This window comes from Acanthisitta chloris, unplaced genomic scaffold (assembly GCF_000695815.1).
Source record: "Acanthisitta chloris isolate BGI_N310 unplaced genomic scaffold, ASM69581v1 scaffold19828, whole genome shotgun sequence".
Taxonomy (NCBI): Eukaryota; Metazoa; Chordata; class Aves; order Passeriformes; family Acanthisittidae; genus Acanthisitta; species Acanthisitta chloris.
Window position 1 is genome coordinate 88,766 of NW_008688921.1, and position 13,640 is coordinate 102,405.

The window sequence follows — 13,640 nt, forward strand, 5'->3', positions numbered from 1 at the left end:
AGCTATTGCTTTTTAAGCATTTTCAGTATTCACAGATAAAAGTACATAGGATCACTTCCAGCAGGTTTCAGGATCCTTTATAAAGCAAGAACAAAAACTAGAAAGCCAAAGTGCAACGGCAAAAAAAAAAAAAAAAGTTACCAAGCAAGGAAAAAATGCAGAGAATGTACTTTATGAGAGCAGCAGCCAAGAAAGCCTCACTGGAGAAGCAACAGATTTCAAAGATTGTTTGAAAAAAGAAGCATACACACCAGAATATTCCCCTGGGTATGCAGCCCAAGAGAAAACAGATTAGAGAATCCCAATTAACTACTTTTACACAACTCCAAACTGAAGTTTAATGCTCATTTAAGAACAGATCCAAAGGCTTGAAACACACTGACTATGCAGGATGCAGATGTGGCTTTTCAATCACTATTGGGACTCTAGTTGTCTTCACAGTGAAATGACAGTTCCAAAGGAAGATTTTCAGACCAACACATTCTGCATACCAAACGCAGGTACAACCACGAGCTCAGTGTGCACACACTGCTGTTTCCAGCAGCAGTTTTACAGAAAATAGTCATCCAGTCAGTGACAAAGTCCATTATTTTTTGTCCATGGAGAACAAAGCACTGTGGATCAGGATGTCCTGGCAGTCATTTGATTTCTTTAATCAATTTATCAGGTTAGCTAAGGGATGGAAGTTGCTCTATGTTAATACTTCTCCAGTATCTGTATTTTTTGCATGCAGAATGTGTGATTGGTTGTCCCTGTGACAATGGAGTGACATCCAAGAGTTTCAGATGGATGTGATGGTCCTCACTGCTCAGCAGAGTGACAACAAAGAAAATCCATCTCAGACTGGAGATGGGCCCATTACTCCTAGTGAGTAACACTTTGCAAAAACATCACCTGCTTGATGTAAATTAAGTTTCTGGTGAAACACTGAACAACCAGCAATCCAGATTGCACACAGGAGTTCTAAAAACTCCTCACAATCTGTAATTTTGCTGGGTCAGACAACAGAAGCAAACAATCTGCTGATTTTCTGTACACAGCCCATTTCTAAAACACCCAAGAGTGGCATCTGCATTTTCCACATTCCATAGTACCAGCTTTCATTATTTCAAAATGAGGCCTGAACAATGATATGGCCAAATTTATCTTGCTATACTGCTTATAGAAAGATCATTCTTCTGATGACCTTTTTTGCTCTTGATCAACTCATATTCCCCAAACTCATGTTTTGGTCAGTCAGCACAGAAGTAGCAGCAAGCTGCTTAGGGGGAAGAGGAATGTGGGTTCCCTTTCAATTCATGGTTTGATTCTCAAATTACCACAATGGCATTTTGCTGTTTCAAGTCAAAATCCTTAGACATCCAAAGCCAGGCCATTACAGATCAGGCACAATCTGAATTAAACTACCTAAAACCAGTTCAAGACACAAAGTCCTTCCTTGAGATAAAAATTCTTGTGTACCAGAGAACATATAGGAAAAACTAAAGAGAGAATAGTGTAAGAAGTGCCCCAAAAGGTTAAGGCTGACATCTTTATACTGAAAGAAAGAACAAACACTTTCTCCTGGTTTTGCATTCCAATGAGTGCCTTAGGATGCTACTCAAACGACTGTAATGCAAATGAAGCCTAACAATAAATCCAGCAAGAATAATTAAGCACTCCACTAACAAGGAAAATTCCTGTACACAGCATCTTTAAATAACCTTTCTTACCCAGTAAATCTGCACCTTCATCCACATCTCCAATTAGGCCAGAACCAGCAGATGACAGCTCTTCAAAGAGTGACTCTGTGTTACGGTCAAATGCTTTGTTCTCGATGCCTTTGGTCGGAGTGCTGAGCAGAGAATCACACAGGACATGAACAAGCAGGAAGAAAACATTCCCACAATGAGGAAAGTTTTCTCTGTATTTTTACCAGTAGTTCGTTTGTTACCCCAAACAAAACCCAGCAGCTTTCAGCTGGCTTACAACTCCCCGAAGTAATTTCAAACACTACTTTTGCATCAAGATCTCAAATTTGAAGTAGTTGCTGATATTGAGCAGGGCAGGATTTTAGTAAATTAAAGCATATCAAGTTTCAGCCCTGTTAGGACTTAGTCAGCTCAAATGCCTCAAGAACAGACAGCTCAGCCAAACTGGAAGTCATTTAATATAACAAGAATGCAAGAGAACCAAAGAGTCAGAGATCAAAATATTCCTCTGGCCACAAAAGAGGCTCCTTTCACACCAAGCTCTTACACCATTAACCTTCACTTTACAAGGTGACTTTTTCCATCTCACCACAAGAATGAAACACACAAACAGATAATACACTTGACAGACTTGTAACTAGAGCCTGAATTGTTCAGGGCTTGCCTAAAAGATCAGGCACTCCCTGCTGCTAAAACAGCATCTGTTTATTTTATGGGGCTATAGAGCTTGGAAAGAGATGTTATCCGTCACAAGCAAGAGCCTGCACGGAAACAGACTCAGGGAAAAGCATTCTGTCAACACTGAGATTATACACCAGAATCTGATAAGTGAATGCTGTAATATTTGCAAAATCAGTCAGAAATCCAGATTCTAAAGATACAGGTGAAAACACAAGGGCACAGGTTGGAAACTGTTAGTACCTTGAAATCTTGATCTAGGGAGAAAAGGCTTTTTGGTACAGACCCTGTGCTTGGGAAATATGGAAAAAGTATTTAAGCATTCTTAATTCTGCCATAGCATGAAATACCCTGAATACTCATCAGGCACAGCAACAGAATAAAGAACAGCTGTTGCACTTAAAACCTCTTGAGGAATTTAGGGAAATAAGGTCACAGAAGTAGGAGATTTGTTATATAATGCAGGATCTTAGTCTGGTAAAAATTTCTGAACAAGTTACAAGTTGCAAGCTCCAAATCAAAGCCTTGCACCTTCTAAAACTTGTCTTATTACTCAGATCACAACCCACAACTCACCTGGAACCCTTATATCCACTCAGATCTTTATCCATATCCAACTCTGGAGTTGACTCAATGATTGCCTGAACTTCAGATTTTTCTTCATTTTCATTTCCCCCTAGGGAAAAGCAAGTAGAACATCTCAATAAACCAAACCATCATGACATACTAAATACAATTAGTTGTTATTAATCAACCCTCAGCTTAGTGGACTTCTGATCAAAGACTTATCAAGGTAATTAATGAGAAGACCTATAGATTCTGATACTCTAGTGCAGACACTGGAATTTCTGAGTCTTTCCTGAATTTAACATAAATCATCCAACTGTAGTTATTTTCAACTACTTCTGCAACTGAAACCAACATGTCTATCACCTCATGATGCTTCCTGTCTAGGTAAGTACCAAGGAAATGTCATAAATAATTCTGATTCTAAAGGACAAAGGACTAAAGCCACAGAGAAACAACACAGTTCTTACCAATATTTTGTACTCCTTAAAATATTGAGCAAAAAAATGAACGTTTCTAATGTTTCTCATTTGTGGTACAACAAAAGATATCTAATAACTGATGAAATATGAGGTCCACAGTAACCACACACTAAGAAGTTAAAGCAGCTCACCAGTGGACACGTTTCTTGTCTCTTGAGCTACCTGCACTTCAATGTTCTTGCCTGCATCCAGCTTCTCATTCGACATCTCTGTGTCCTTTGCAAGCCCTTCCACATTTTCCTTCTGAGGAGTTTCAGCAGGCAGCACAGGTACATCTGAAGCAGCTGTGGATGCTGGAGTAGTACATTTTGAGCCTGTTTGGCTAACATCAGACAGCTCATCCTAAAATGACACAAATTGAAATGTTATTAGAAAAGCTGGGCATATAAACTAAAGAACAGACACTAAAACTACTGTGTTTTACTGAAAATTATGCAAAAGCAAAGAAACAAGAATGGAAAGAATACTTTAAGCCAGTACAGTCATCTTTAGACTACATCAGTTTCACTTCTGTTAAGAAGGTTATAACTACATAAAACAGGCTTTTATTTTTAATACTAATGTTTGATCTCAGTTGATAATTATAGTCACAATTTCAGGGTGCTTTTCTGTTGGGTCTTCCAGACAACAAGCAGAATTCCCATACTAATAATCCTAGCTGCACAACGAACTGATGAGTCTTCCCAATGCTGTTATAAAACTGATTGTTCAAAATGCACATGCTCTCTTAAAACATCTTAAAAAGTAGACAGTGAGGCATTGATGCAGAAAATTAATCTAACTGATATAAATCATAGAATCAAAATCACAGAATGGTTTGGGTTGGGAGGGACCTTAAAGATACCTCAATCCAACCCCCTGCCATGGGCAGGGACACCTCCCACTAAAGCAGGTTGCTCAAAGTTCCCTCCAGCCTAGCTTTGAACATTGCCAGGGATATTTGCAAGCACTTGAGCCACACTTTTTATGTGCTTTTCAGTCTGAACTGTAAGCCATGGACGACACGGGGAATGAGACATGGAATTAACTCCAGTCTGAACTGTAAGCCCTGGACAACACGGGGAATGAGACATGGAATTAACTTGTCCAGTTAGATTTCAGATCAACTATGGAACATCAACAAATAGCTCCTCCTTGAAAGCTGATTCCTGGCAACAATTTGCTTCACAATGACACTGTATCAAGACCCACAAGTATGGCACTAATTGTGGGATTAACCCAGCTCCTGGACTATTATCATGACCATTACTCAGACAGGCTGAACTGTGTTTGATACAACTAGAGGCTCCTACCTGAGCATACCAATAGCCCTTTGCTGGACCTTCTCTCATCTCCTTCATTCACACCTTCCCCCTCATTCCTGACAGACCCACACCAGCATCCAGATGTCTTCACTATGACTGAAACAGCACATGACAGTGAACAACAGCTCACTGCAGACAGGAAAACAAATCACCCTGTTTAGGCCACTATTTTCTAGGAATCTTGTTGGGGACAATAAAGATGAAACTTGAGGATGGTGTGTGCAAAATGAAGGCAGGATGGTTAAGTTCTGAGAAAAAAAGTTCTGTTAGGGTTTGGTTTGAGAATCAGAGGTTAAAGCAAAGCTTCTACAAAGTCTGTGACATTTGAAGATAATGTGTCTGTTAGCTCAGGATACCTGAACTATTCATCAGTGAAGCAAGTTTAGATTTTGCAAAGTACAAATTCACATACTACTAGGATCCCTTTTTGAGAAGGAAGTGGAACCACCTTTCAAAGTTATTTAAAAAGAAACTCACAGAAGAGAGCTCCATATAGACATACAATCCCTCATTCATATTTAGCTTAAGATTACTAAGAATTGCAACTTCTAAACTTTTACTTTTGAAACTTCCTGGAGAGATAAGATTTTAATTTGTGAGGGCAGGGAAGAAAACACACAGTTATGTATATGCAGAGTTTGCATCCTAGAGTGACATCCCCACAGGGAATTTGCAAGCCCTAGAAACAGAATTCAGCACTTTCCAGACTTGCCTATCAATTACTGACAGTTCTCAGCCCTTCCTAAGTTGCAGAATAACCAATTATTAATATCTGATATTCTGACAGAAGTATTCACAAACAGCCAACAGACATCCCCTAAAGGAGGAGAAGAACGGGGAAAAAAGCTCTGCAATTTACCCAATTGCCTTTTGAATCTGTGAAGTTCAGCCCTGGCTAATGATTCATACTTCAGCGAGCAGATACAGAAGGGAGGAAGTGGTACCTCTTACCAAGGGGATCCAGAGTTCACACAAATGAGGACTAAAACCTCAACAGAGCTGTTGGCTCTGCTCAAACATTTCTCCATCTTTGTATTCCAAAAGCATCCACTAACTGATGCAGCACAGACTGATCACTGACTTCCACACACAAGAAAAACAGCTTGATAGCACAAGAGAAAACAGTGAATAGAATTGTCCTTTCCTCAGGGGAATTTCCAATCATCCCATCTATTTTACATTTCTGACTTTATTATCTACTGTATTTTTTTTAGCTTACTCTTGGAAACTACACAGATTAAACGATCATGAGTGTTTGTTCTGGAGCTAAAGAAAACAAAATGCAATTCCATTAAGTGACAATGAATTAAGCAAAATATCTCAAAGCCTAAACATTCGACAGTCAGTGCTGTGCTGACTTAGGAAATCTGACTTGTTTTTGGTCATAGTGCCAAAGGACTTTTCCTAAAAAAAGGAAAAAATAGTTTAAAAATTAAGTAATTAAAGCTGAATTATCTCATCTTCAAGAGTTTGCAGAAATGAGCAGAAGAGAATGACAGGTATATAACTGTATGTCATCTTACAGTGACATCCAGAACTGTCACTACTATAGAAGCTATAGAACATCCAGGTTTTTCTGCCTGGGTTTCTTCCTGACACCTACTCCTTGTGATCCTTTTAAAGGAAACACTGACCATTAATGACATGTTCATGCATGAATGGAAAACACATGCCCGAAAGCAGCAGAACCTCACTCCTGCCTTGTACTTGATGTGAAAAGTATTTAGAGGAAAAGTATTAGAGAAAAATGTCTCAAATTCTGGTTCTGACTTCACTGCATCATGTTCTTCAACAGGTTCACTTCTGAAGTACTTTACACTGAGAGCCAAAAAGCAGATGCTGCTTTGGACCCAAAGAACTGATTCTGAATAACTAGGTTTGAAAAACACCAGTCTGTGCTAGTTTTTAAATCCTCATTTTAGCAGTGCATTATTTTTATAGAAACTCTGTCAAGAAGCCTATTTGGAGGCTTCTTGAGAATAACCAAAGAGTAACCAGCATAATTTTCTGAGGGGATAAGATGGGATCAGAGATCTTCCTTTAAACCTCATCTCCACCTACTCTTAGTCGTAACTTGAAGTTGTATTTAAGTCAGCTTTCCTAAAATCTGCCAATTAATTGATGTTAATTAGCATAGGACAAATTCAAGATCCAAACTCATGGCTAAGACCATTTTAAAGTGACAAATTTTTAGAACCAAACTCGTGTTGTCACTTTGATATAATTAACCATTACTCACACTTCTCATTATCTCCCTATGACCTCTAAGGAAAAAACCAGAAAGGGTTCCCATTACTTCTGCATAGCTTTTTTTAGTTCTTATCAGTTTCATATTCCCTGGTTAGGTAAATATTAAGCTCACTTAGGAGGAAATTCCCCTCAGCTGTATGACTTCCCAGAAATAACAGTGCATCCATAGTCTTCCAGAAAACCTCATCACGAGATATCTAGGGAAGATTTACACATTCTGGAGTTCTTCACCCTGCAGATGTCTCCTCCTGCTGTGCTGTGAGTGCACCCTAGTCCTGACTGCCAGACTCATCACACTCCAACACCACTCCCCCATTTCTCCACTCCATGCCACCCTCTCACTGTGGGAACACAGAACAATGGCAGGAATTATAGCCAAGCTACACGTAAGGGAAACCATCATCACAGGCTAATTTAGGAAAAGTTAGGTCATTCATAACTCTAAGGTCTACCTACACTCTATGCCTGAGAGTAGGCAGAGGCTGCATGAAGAGCTCTGCTTATGTAGTAACCAACACTTTCCTTCTAAGGCAGTACTCATCCAGCAGACTGTTTGCACTTCCTAGTCACATAACTAGTGAGTAAAAACAAGTAGGAACCTATGGAAAGGGTCCTTAGTCAAAAAGAAAAGACCCACTCCTATGAGTAAGAGAAGAACTAACCTGTATTACCACTGCTTGGGAAAACACAACCCAAACTGCTTCTTCCAGTAAGGAAGTTCCTTCAACGCTCATTTGAGTAACCACCACGCTTGGCTTATACAAAGAGGATTTAGGGGGTTCCCTCCTCCCCTTCAATTTGCTTTTTTCGCTTCCTACGAAGGATCTATCACCTGTTAGGGGAGTTTCTCCTGACACACAAGGCAGCCAAGCTGTGTGCTCACCTTCAGGCTCGTGTGGGACCGTGGCTGGCTCAGCTCTTGGAACTTCCAGTGCTCTGACGCCGGCGTTTCCGCTGCTTCCCGCTGCGCCTCGGGCGTGAGAAGTGCATCTCCTGGAGGTAATGGGAAGATGCCCAGGGATATTGGACGCTCCTTCCTGTTTGGAAGAGACACAGGTTCCATCAGCCATTTCAGATGTCACAGCATTTATTTTCCTGTAAGCTTCTGCAATCAGCAGGGAAGTGGTGAAATTATAGGTTCAAACATCCATACGCTGTGGTCTATTAAATACACAGTGCAGCACACACAGTTTGCTTCACAGCACCTGATAATTCCTCATTTCACATTATTTGATTGCAAATAGTCAATTGCCTGGCTATAAATAGCAATTATTGATTTACACTGTAGCTAATCTATAGCAAACCAAAGTTTTACCGAAATGGAACACAAACAGGAGCGTGAGGCAAAAATGTTTCCTTATTTCAGACTAAATCACAGTTTTCAGCAGCCACTCTTAAAAATACCATTTTGCATCTTTTTTTTTCCAAGATACAGTCCCACATAACTTCTGCAACAGCTAAGTCATCAACTGAAGCATTTTCAGAAGTTGTAAACAATCAGTTTCGAGTTCAACTCTTCTCAAAACATAGAGTATTTTATTTCTGGAGATCACAGAAATTACATGGATTTGTGTAAGTGAAAACAACTGGGTCGAGGAATTAACAATGTTAAAACTAGCCCAGCCAAAAATTGTGTAGTTTTACCCAACATCAGTTCCACACTCCATGTCACCCTAAAGCTGCACAAAAGCTTGTGCCAGCAAAGCAAATTACTTCATCCCAACTCTTCACTCTTTTCACTTCCCTATGGCAAATAGCTTTGGAAATTCCAAAGGTTTGTGTATTGACCTTCAAAAATAAAATAAAAATCCCCAGGTCAGTAGTGTGATCAGTGAACAAAAGGATTCATTCTTCCTGCTAGCAAGAGACAAAACCATTGTGTGCAATGCCTTTCATAGGATGCTACAGCCAGCCCTGAAAAGGAAAAATATCAGCCAGGCCTAGAACTGAGATAAAGCAAAGTGTTTGTTCAGGCAGAACAATGCAATGCAGGAAAAAGGGCTGTAATCAACTAGCACAGCTTTAAGTACACTACAGGCAGAAGACAGAAGTGTGCACAAGTGATGGCACAGTTCTCACATTTTAGCACAATAAAAAGTCAAATCACAACCACATATCCTTTTCTTCCACGAATTAAACATAACCTAGGCAGAATTCTGTGCAGAATTAGCACCTGCATATAAATGATATGCAAAAATATGACAAGGAGTGCTGAAAAGCAACAGCTAAGCATTTTTGGAAATGCTTTTGGTTTTGTTTGTTTTGCTGAAAGAAAAGATAGTCAAGAAGGGATTTTACTTAACAGTTGATCAGTACAACTCCTTTTGGTAAATTTTACCTTGCCAAAAACCACAATGTTCAACCAGCAAACAATTGTGACTGGCATGAACCTTTCCAGTCCAGGTGTACAAAGATGCTCCCGGTAACAAAAATCTTTGCAGCTAATTTTCACATTGCAGCTCTCTTGGCCTCTCATAAATCCCATTCCAAGTTAGGTCATTAATTGGAAGGAGTTGAACAGATCAAAGCAGGCAGCAAAGTGAGGAAAGCGAAATCAGTCAGGGTTACAAAATAAAAACCCATCTGATAATGTTTCAGCATCTACAAACTAACTGTGCTGAGAAGTCCTCATGAGAAACACCCCAGAGCTGAGCAGAACTGGATTCCACCGATTCCTGCTATTGTAACAGGTTCTGCTTGTCGGTAGGTTTCCCACAACTCTAATGCGTGTGGGGAACAAAAGACACAGCACAGAAGCTGAGATTATGTCCAAAGACAGGCTGAGGCTGTTTCATTGGCTGAGAAGTGCAGGAACAAAAAGGAGGAAGAAAAGCTGTTCTTCAGTGGGCAGGAGCACCATAAAGCGATTACTGTCGGGGGTCTGGCCTTGGGCAAAGCCTCCCGGGGCAAGGGCTCCTGTGGACACATTTGCTTCCTTGCAGAATGTGCCACAAAGCTGATCTTTGCACGTTCAGGAGAATATTGGATGGGTACCTGAAACGCTCACACCTGGCATCTCTTCTTTATGCCCAATAGTTTTAATAAATTTTGATAATGAACATGTTTTGCTGTGCTAAAACACAGTTCAGGTGCATGGCAAAGCCACACAGTAAACCAAGTTTGCAAAAAGACTAAGTTTAGAAATGAAGGTTATTATTTGAGTGTCTGCATTAAAAGAAATGGTGTGATTAGACTGAAGCAATTTCAATGTTTCACTGGTTGTTGACCGGAATGCAAAGAATCTTTTCTGCTCTCCTAGCACCCGAGAGATGTCTGAAAATACCACAGTGAGCAGGATGGAAACACATTTTAAAAGCCTAAACTGATATTCTGAAGTGATGCACTGAAGCATTTACAGGAACCTTTAGGATAAGCAGCCAGATGCTCTGTTCTAAAATCCGACTAGTGTTAAAAATTAGAAACAGTTCTGCTACAATTAGATTCCTTCTTCCTGTATTTTTATCTTATTTTTAAATGAATACAGGCTAAGGAATTGAGTTCCAATCCCTAAACCAAATTACTAGGGGCGGGAAAAAGCACAGCTTCCCCAAGCTCCTGAAATCCATTAAATACTCTCCAGAGGAGCAAAAGCACATTACAAAAAAAAAAAAATTTCTTAAACCATCTGACTTTAAATAAAAAAAAAAGATCTAACAGAGGTTATTGAACAGGAAGTTCAATATTTTGGGGATTTTTAGTTGTTCTGGGGTTTTGTTTTAGGGGTTTTTTAAGCTAGGGGTTCTCTGTTTTGGGTTTGTTGTTTCCCTCCTTTTAAACAAGAGCAGCCCTACTATATCAGACTATAGAATGTTACACTTCAAATTCTTTCTATTTAACTAGTCATACAAGTTGCTTATCACTTACTAATAAGTGTTATTTATTTTATCTATTAATTGGCTTTAAACCTTTGGAACAGTCCTTCTGTGCTCACAGACACCAGTTAAAAGCATCCTACCATACAAAGTCTACATGCACTGAAAAGTCACACAGCTCTTCCAGACAACACTACTTTCCAGATTTTTTTTTTCCTTTTTAAATGAAGTTGACTATTAAATTTACAACCACGGTCAAAGTATGTCAAGTTTTCAGGTCAGAGAGCTGCATTCTATAACTTTTCCAGCTGTTTTCCATTTGTAATTAAAACATGTCAAGATTACTTTTGGTCACAACATTCTAATGCATCTCTGTCTGCTACTGCTCCAGGCAAGTAGGACAAACAGAACATAACTTGAGGGGGGGACAGACAGCTGGCACTTTGCCATACAAGTACAGAGACAGAGGAGAGGATAACATTTGGCTGAACAATAGTGAATAGGCTTTAAGCACCCTAATGCCTAAATAATGAAAGATTTTTTTTTTCCCCCCACACCAACCAATAATTAGATTTCTTTAAAATAATGTGATCAGCTAATTACTGTGGGTTTAGCATCACTTAGGTGATCTTACATAATTATTTTGATTTTTCCAAGTGCAATTTGAGAGCACAAAGCCTCAGACTGCATACATTTATGCTACACCAGACCAGCCAAGTACCTGACAATGCACTGAACATGAGCTTTATCTGTGACATTAGCACTGCAGGTTACAATAAACCTTTCTGCACAAGAAATACATCAACTGACCTTGTACTTGCTTAAGTAACAGGCAATGAAATTTGAGTGTATAAAAACATATACTGCCTGTACGGAACATGTTTACGACAAACCTGGTATTTATGTATCATTTCCATCTCTACGAAATGCTTGTTCTTTCTGCTTGAAAGGCAAAGAGAAAGCAGAGAAGAGGAAAGAGCTCATAAAGCCAAGGTTCAGTAGGTCGGGGTACCTGAGTATCCTTGGTAGGTTCTGCGTCAGAGCTGGCACACCAGTAGAAATGGAAAAGTGCACGAGCAGCAAAACAGAGAGCGACACCAAGATCGCCGAGTTAATGACCACCGCCCCGCCAACGAAGCCAAACACAAACAGCAGCATGCAGCCAGGATTCATGGCGCTGCGCTGGCATGGTGAAACGCCGCGACCCAGAAGGCTACAGAGGGGCCGAGGGGGTATCTTTGTAGGCAAAGTCTGTCATTCAGCCGCTGCCACAAAAACAATGCCATCAGCAGCGGCTTTCCACTCTTCTGCAGCAGCTCCAGAGCAATGACATCACCGCTCTCCTCCCCCTCGCCGCTGGGCTCCTCGCAGCATCTATGCAGCAAGGCAGAGACACAGCCAGCCCTGGAGTCCCTCTCCCTCCTCGCACGCAGAGTTCATAGGCTAGAAAGCTTCAAATCTGCATAATATATTCACATGGAGCCCTTAGGACGAATGGGTACCACATCTGCACCTCCATCGACCTGTGCACAAAGCCGCGCCGAGATCCTGGCTGTGCCGGGACAGCTGCTGACATTTTCCCTGCCTACCCGAACGCAAACACTCCAAAAAAGCTGAAATTGTTGAAGGCTGATTAATGTACAAAATATATCTCAACGTTTAGCAGCACAACAGCCAAAGCCTCTTTCTACCGATTTCTGCACTGTTCTCTTACCACATTCCAATCATACAACAAATCTTTCCGATTCAGCCGAACTGTTGTTGTAGGATTAAAGAACAAAGTCTTGCACACACAAATGAATGGATTTTTTTTCTTTCATTTCAGGGTGAGAGCGTAATAAATAGCTTACCTAATTCTACTGTGTGTTGTGGATTCTAGCTGATCACCCCCTGTTAGCTGATGAAGTTTGGTTCTTTCCAAGTGCTCCATATAATTGTGAATCATCTGTTTAAAAGGACAGAAACAGCAAGAAATATTTAGTAACATTTACTTTTACTACAACTGCATAATACTTGGCCAATAGGATATATTCTCCCCCTGTAATGCTAAATAGTAAAAGTATTTCGAAACACTAAAGAAATAAAGAAAGAAGCAAAATTATCCCATGTGTTAAACCACAAACCAGAAGAGAAGTCCATAATAAATTAAAAAAATTGGAGAACTTACTTGTGCATTCATGCACAGGGAACATCCTATGGCTACACAAAGTACATGTGATGTTTCAAACAGGAGTTTTGAACAGAAGTACCATGTTCAAATACATTTTGGAGTCTGTTTAATACCTCTATGTCCAGCAGATATCAACATTTATTATGTGACATATAACAGGCACGACAGCCTAATTGCAAAGTGCTGTGAAGGTCAGACAATATGCACCTCAAATGTGAAAGACACTGAATCCATGAGCTAATAATCAGATTATTTCTATAGGCAGAAATATGAAGTCCTCATCTCTTATCTTTTTTATTCTTCTAACATTCAAATGGATTTAAGCTTTCTGTATTTTCAAGAAGTGAAGTTTGGTATTAAATCATCTGTGCTGACATCTCATCAAAACGACTGAGTGGCTGTGGATTTTTAGCTCTAAAAAAGAGCTCTGCTTGCTCTCCTTCTCACAAGAGACAGCCACAGGCCAACATGCTGACTCCTGCAGTCATGACTTATTTAATGAGCCCCAACTCCCATCGGCCAAAGGATGCTGCTCTCAGCATGTAACTGATCCAGACATGCACAGGGAGCTCTAACAGGTCTCCCTGCATCACTCCAAGAGGTTCATTTGCACATACAACTCTGAAACTAAAACTGGGAAAGCCTGAGCAGAAGCCTACATGGCATTTGGTATTTTTAGCATTCCT

The 13,640-nt window shown here is 40.1% G+C and overlaps 1 protein-coding gene across 2 annotated transcripts in view; it reads right to left on the reverse strand.

Annotated features, from left to right (window-relative positions):
* The window catches only part of SPAG9 (sperm associated antigen 9), a 32,257-nt gene extending 20,162 nt beyond the window's left edge, over positions 1 to 12,095 (reverse strand). For both annotated transcript variants that reach the window (XM_009081228.1, XM_009081227.1), the window contains exons 1-5: positions 11,797 to 12,095; positions 7,856 to 8,009; positions 3,550 to 3,760; positions 2,946 to 3,045; positions 1,713 to 1,834 (exon numbers count right to left, since the gene is read on the reverse strand). In XM_009081228.1, coding sequence (XP_009079476.1) covers positions 1,713 to 1,834; positions 2,946 to 3,045; positions 3,550 to 3,760; positions 7,856 to 8,009; positions 11,797 to 11,957 — 748 coding nt within the window. In that variant the 5' untranslated portion in view covers positions 11,958 to 12,095. The remainder of the gene's footprint in view (positions 1 to 1,712; positions 1,835 to 2,945; positions 3,046 to 3,549; positions 3,761 to 7,855; positions 8,010 to 11,796) is intronic.
* Between the last annotated feature and the right edge of the window lie 1,545 nt (positions 12,096 to 13,640).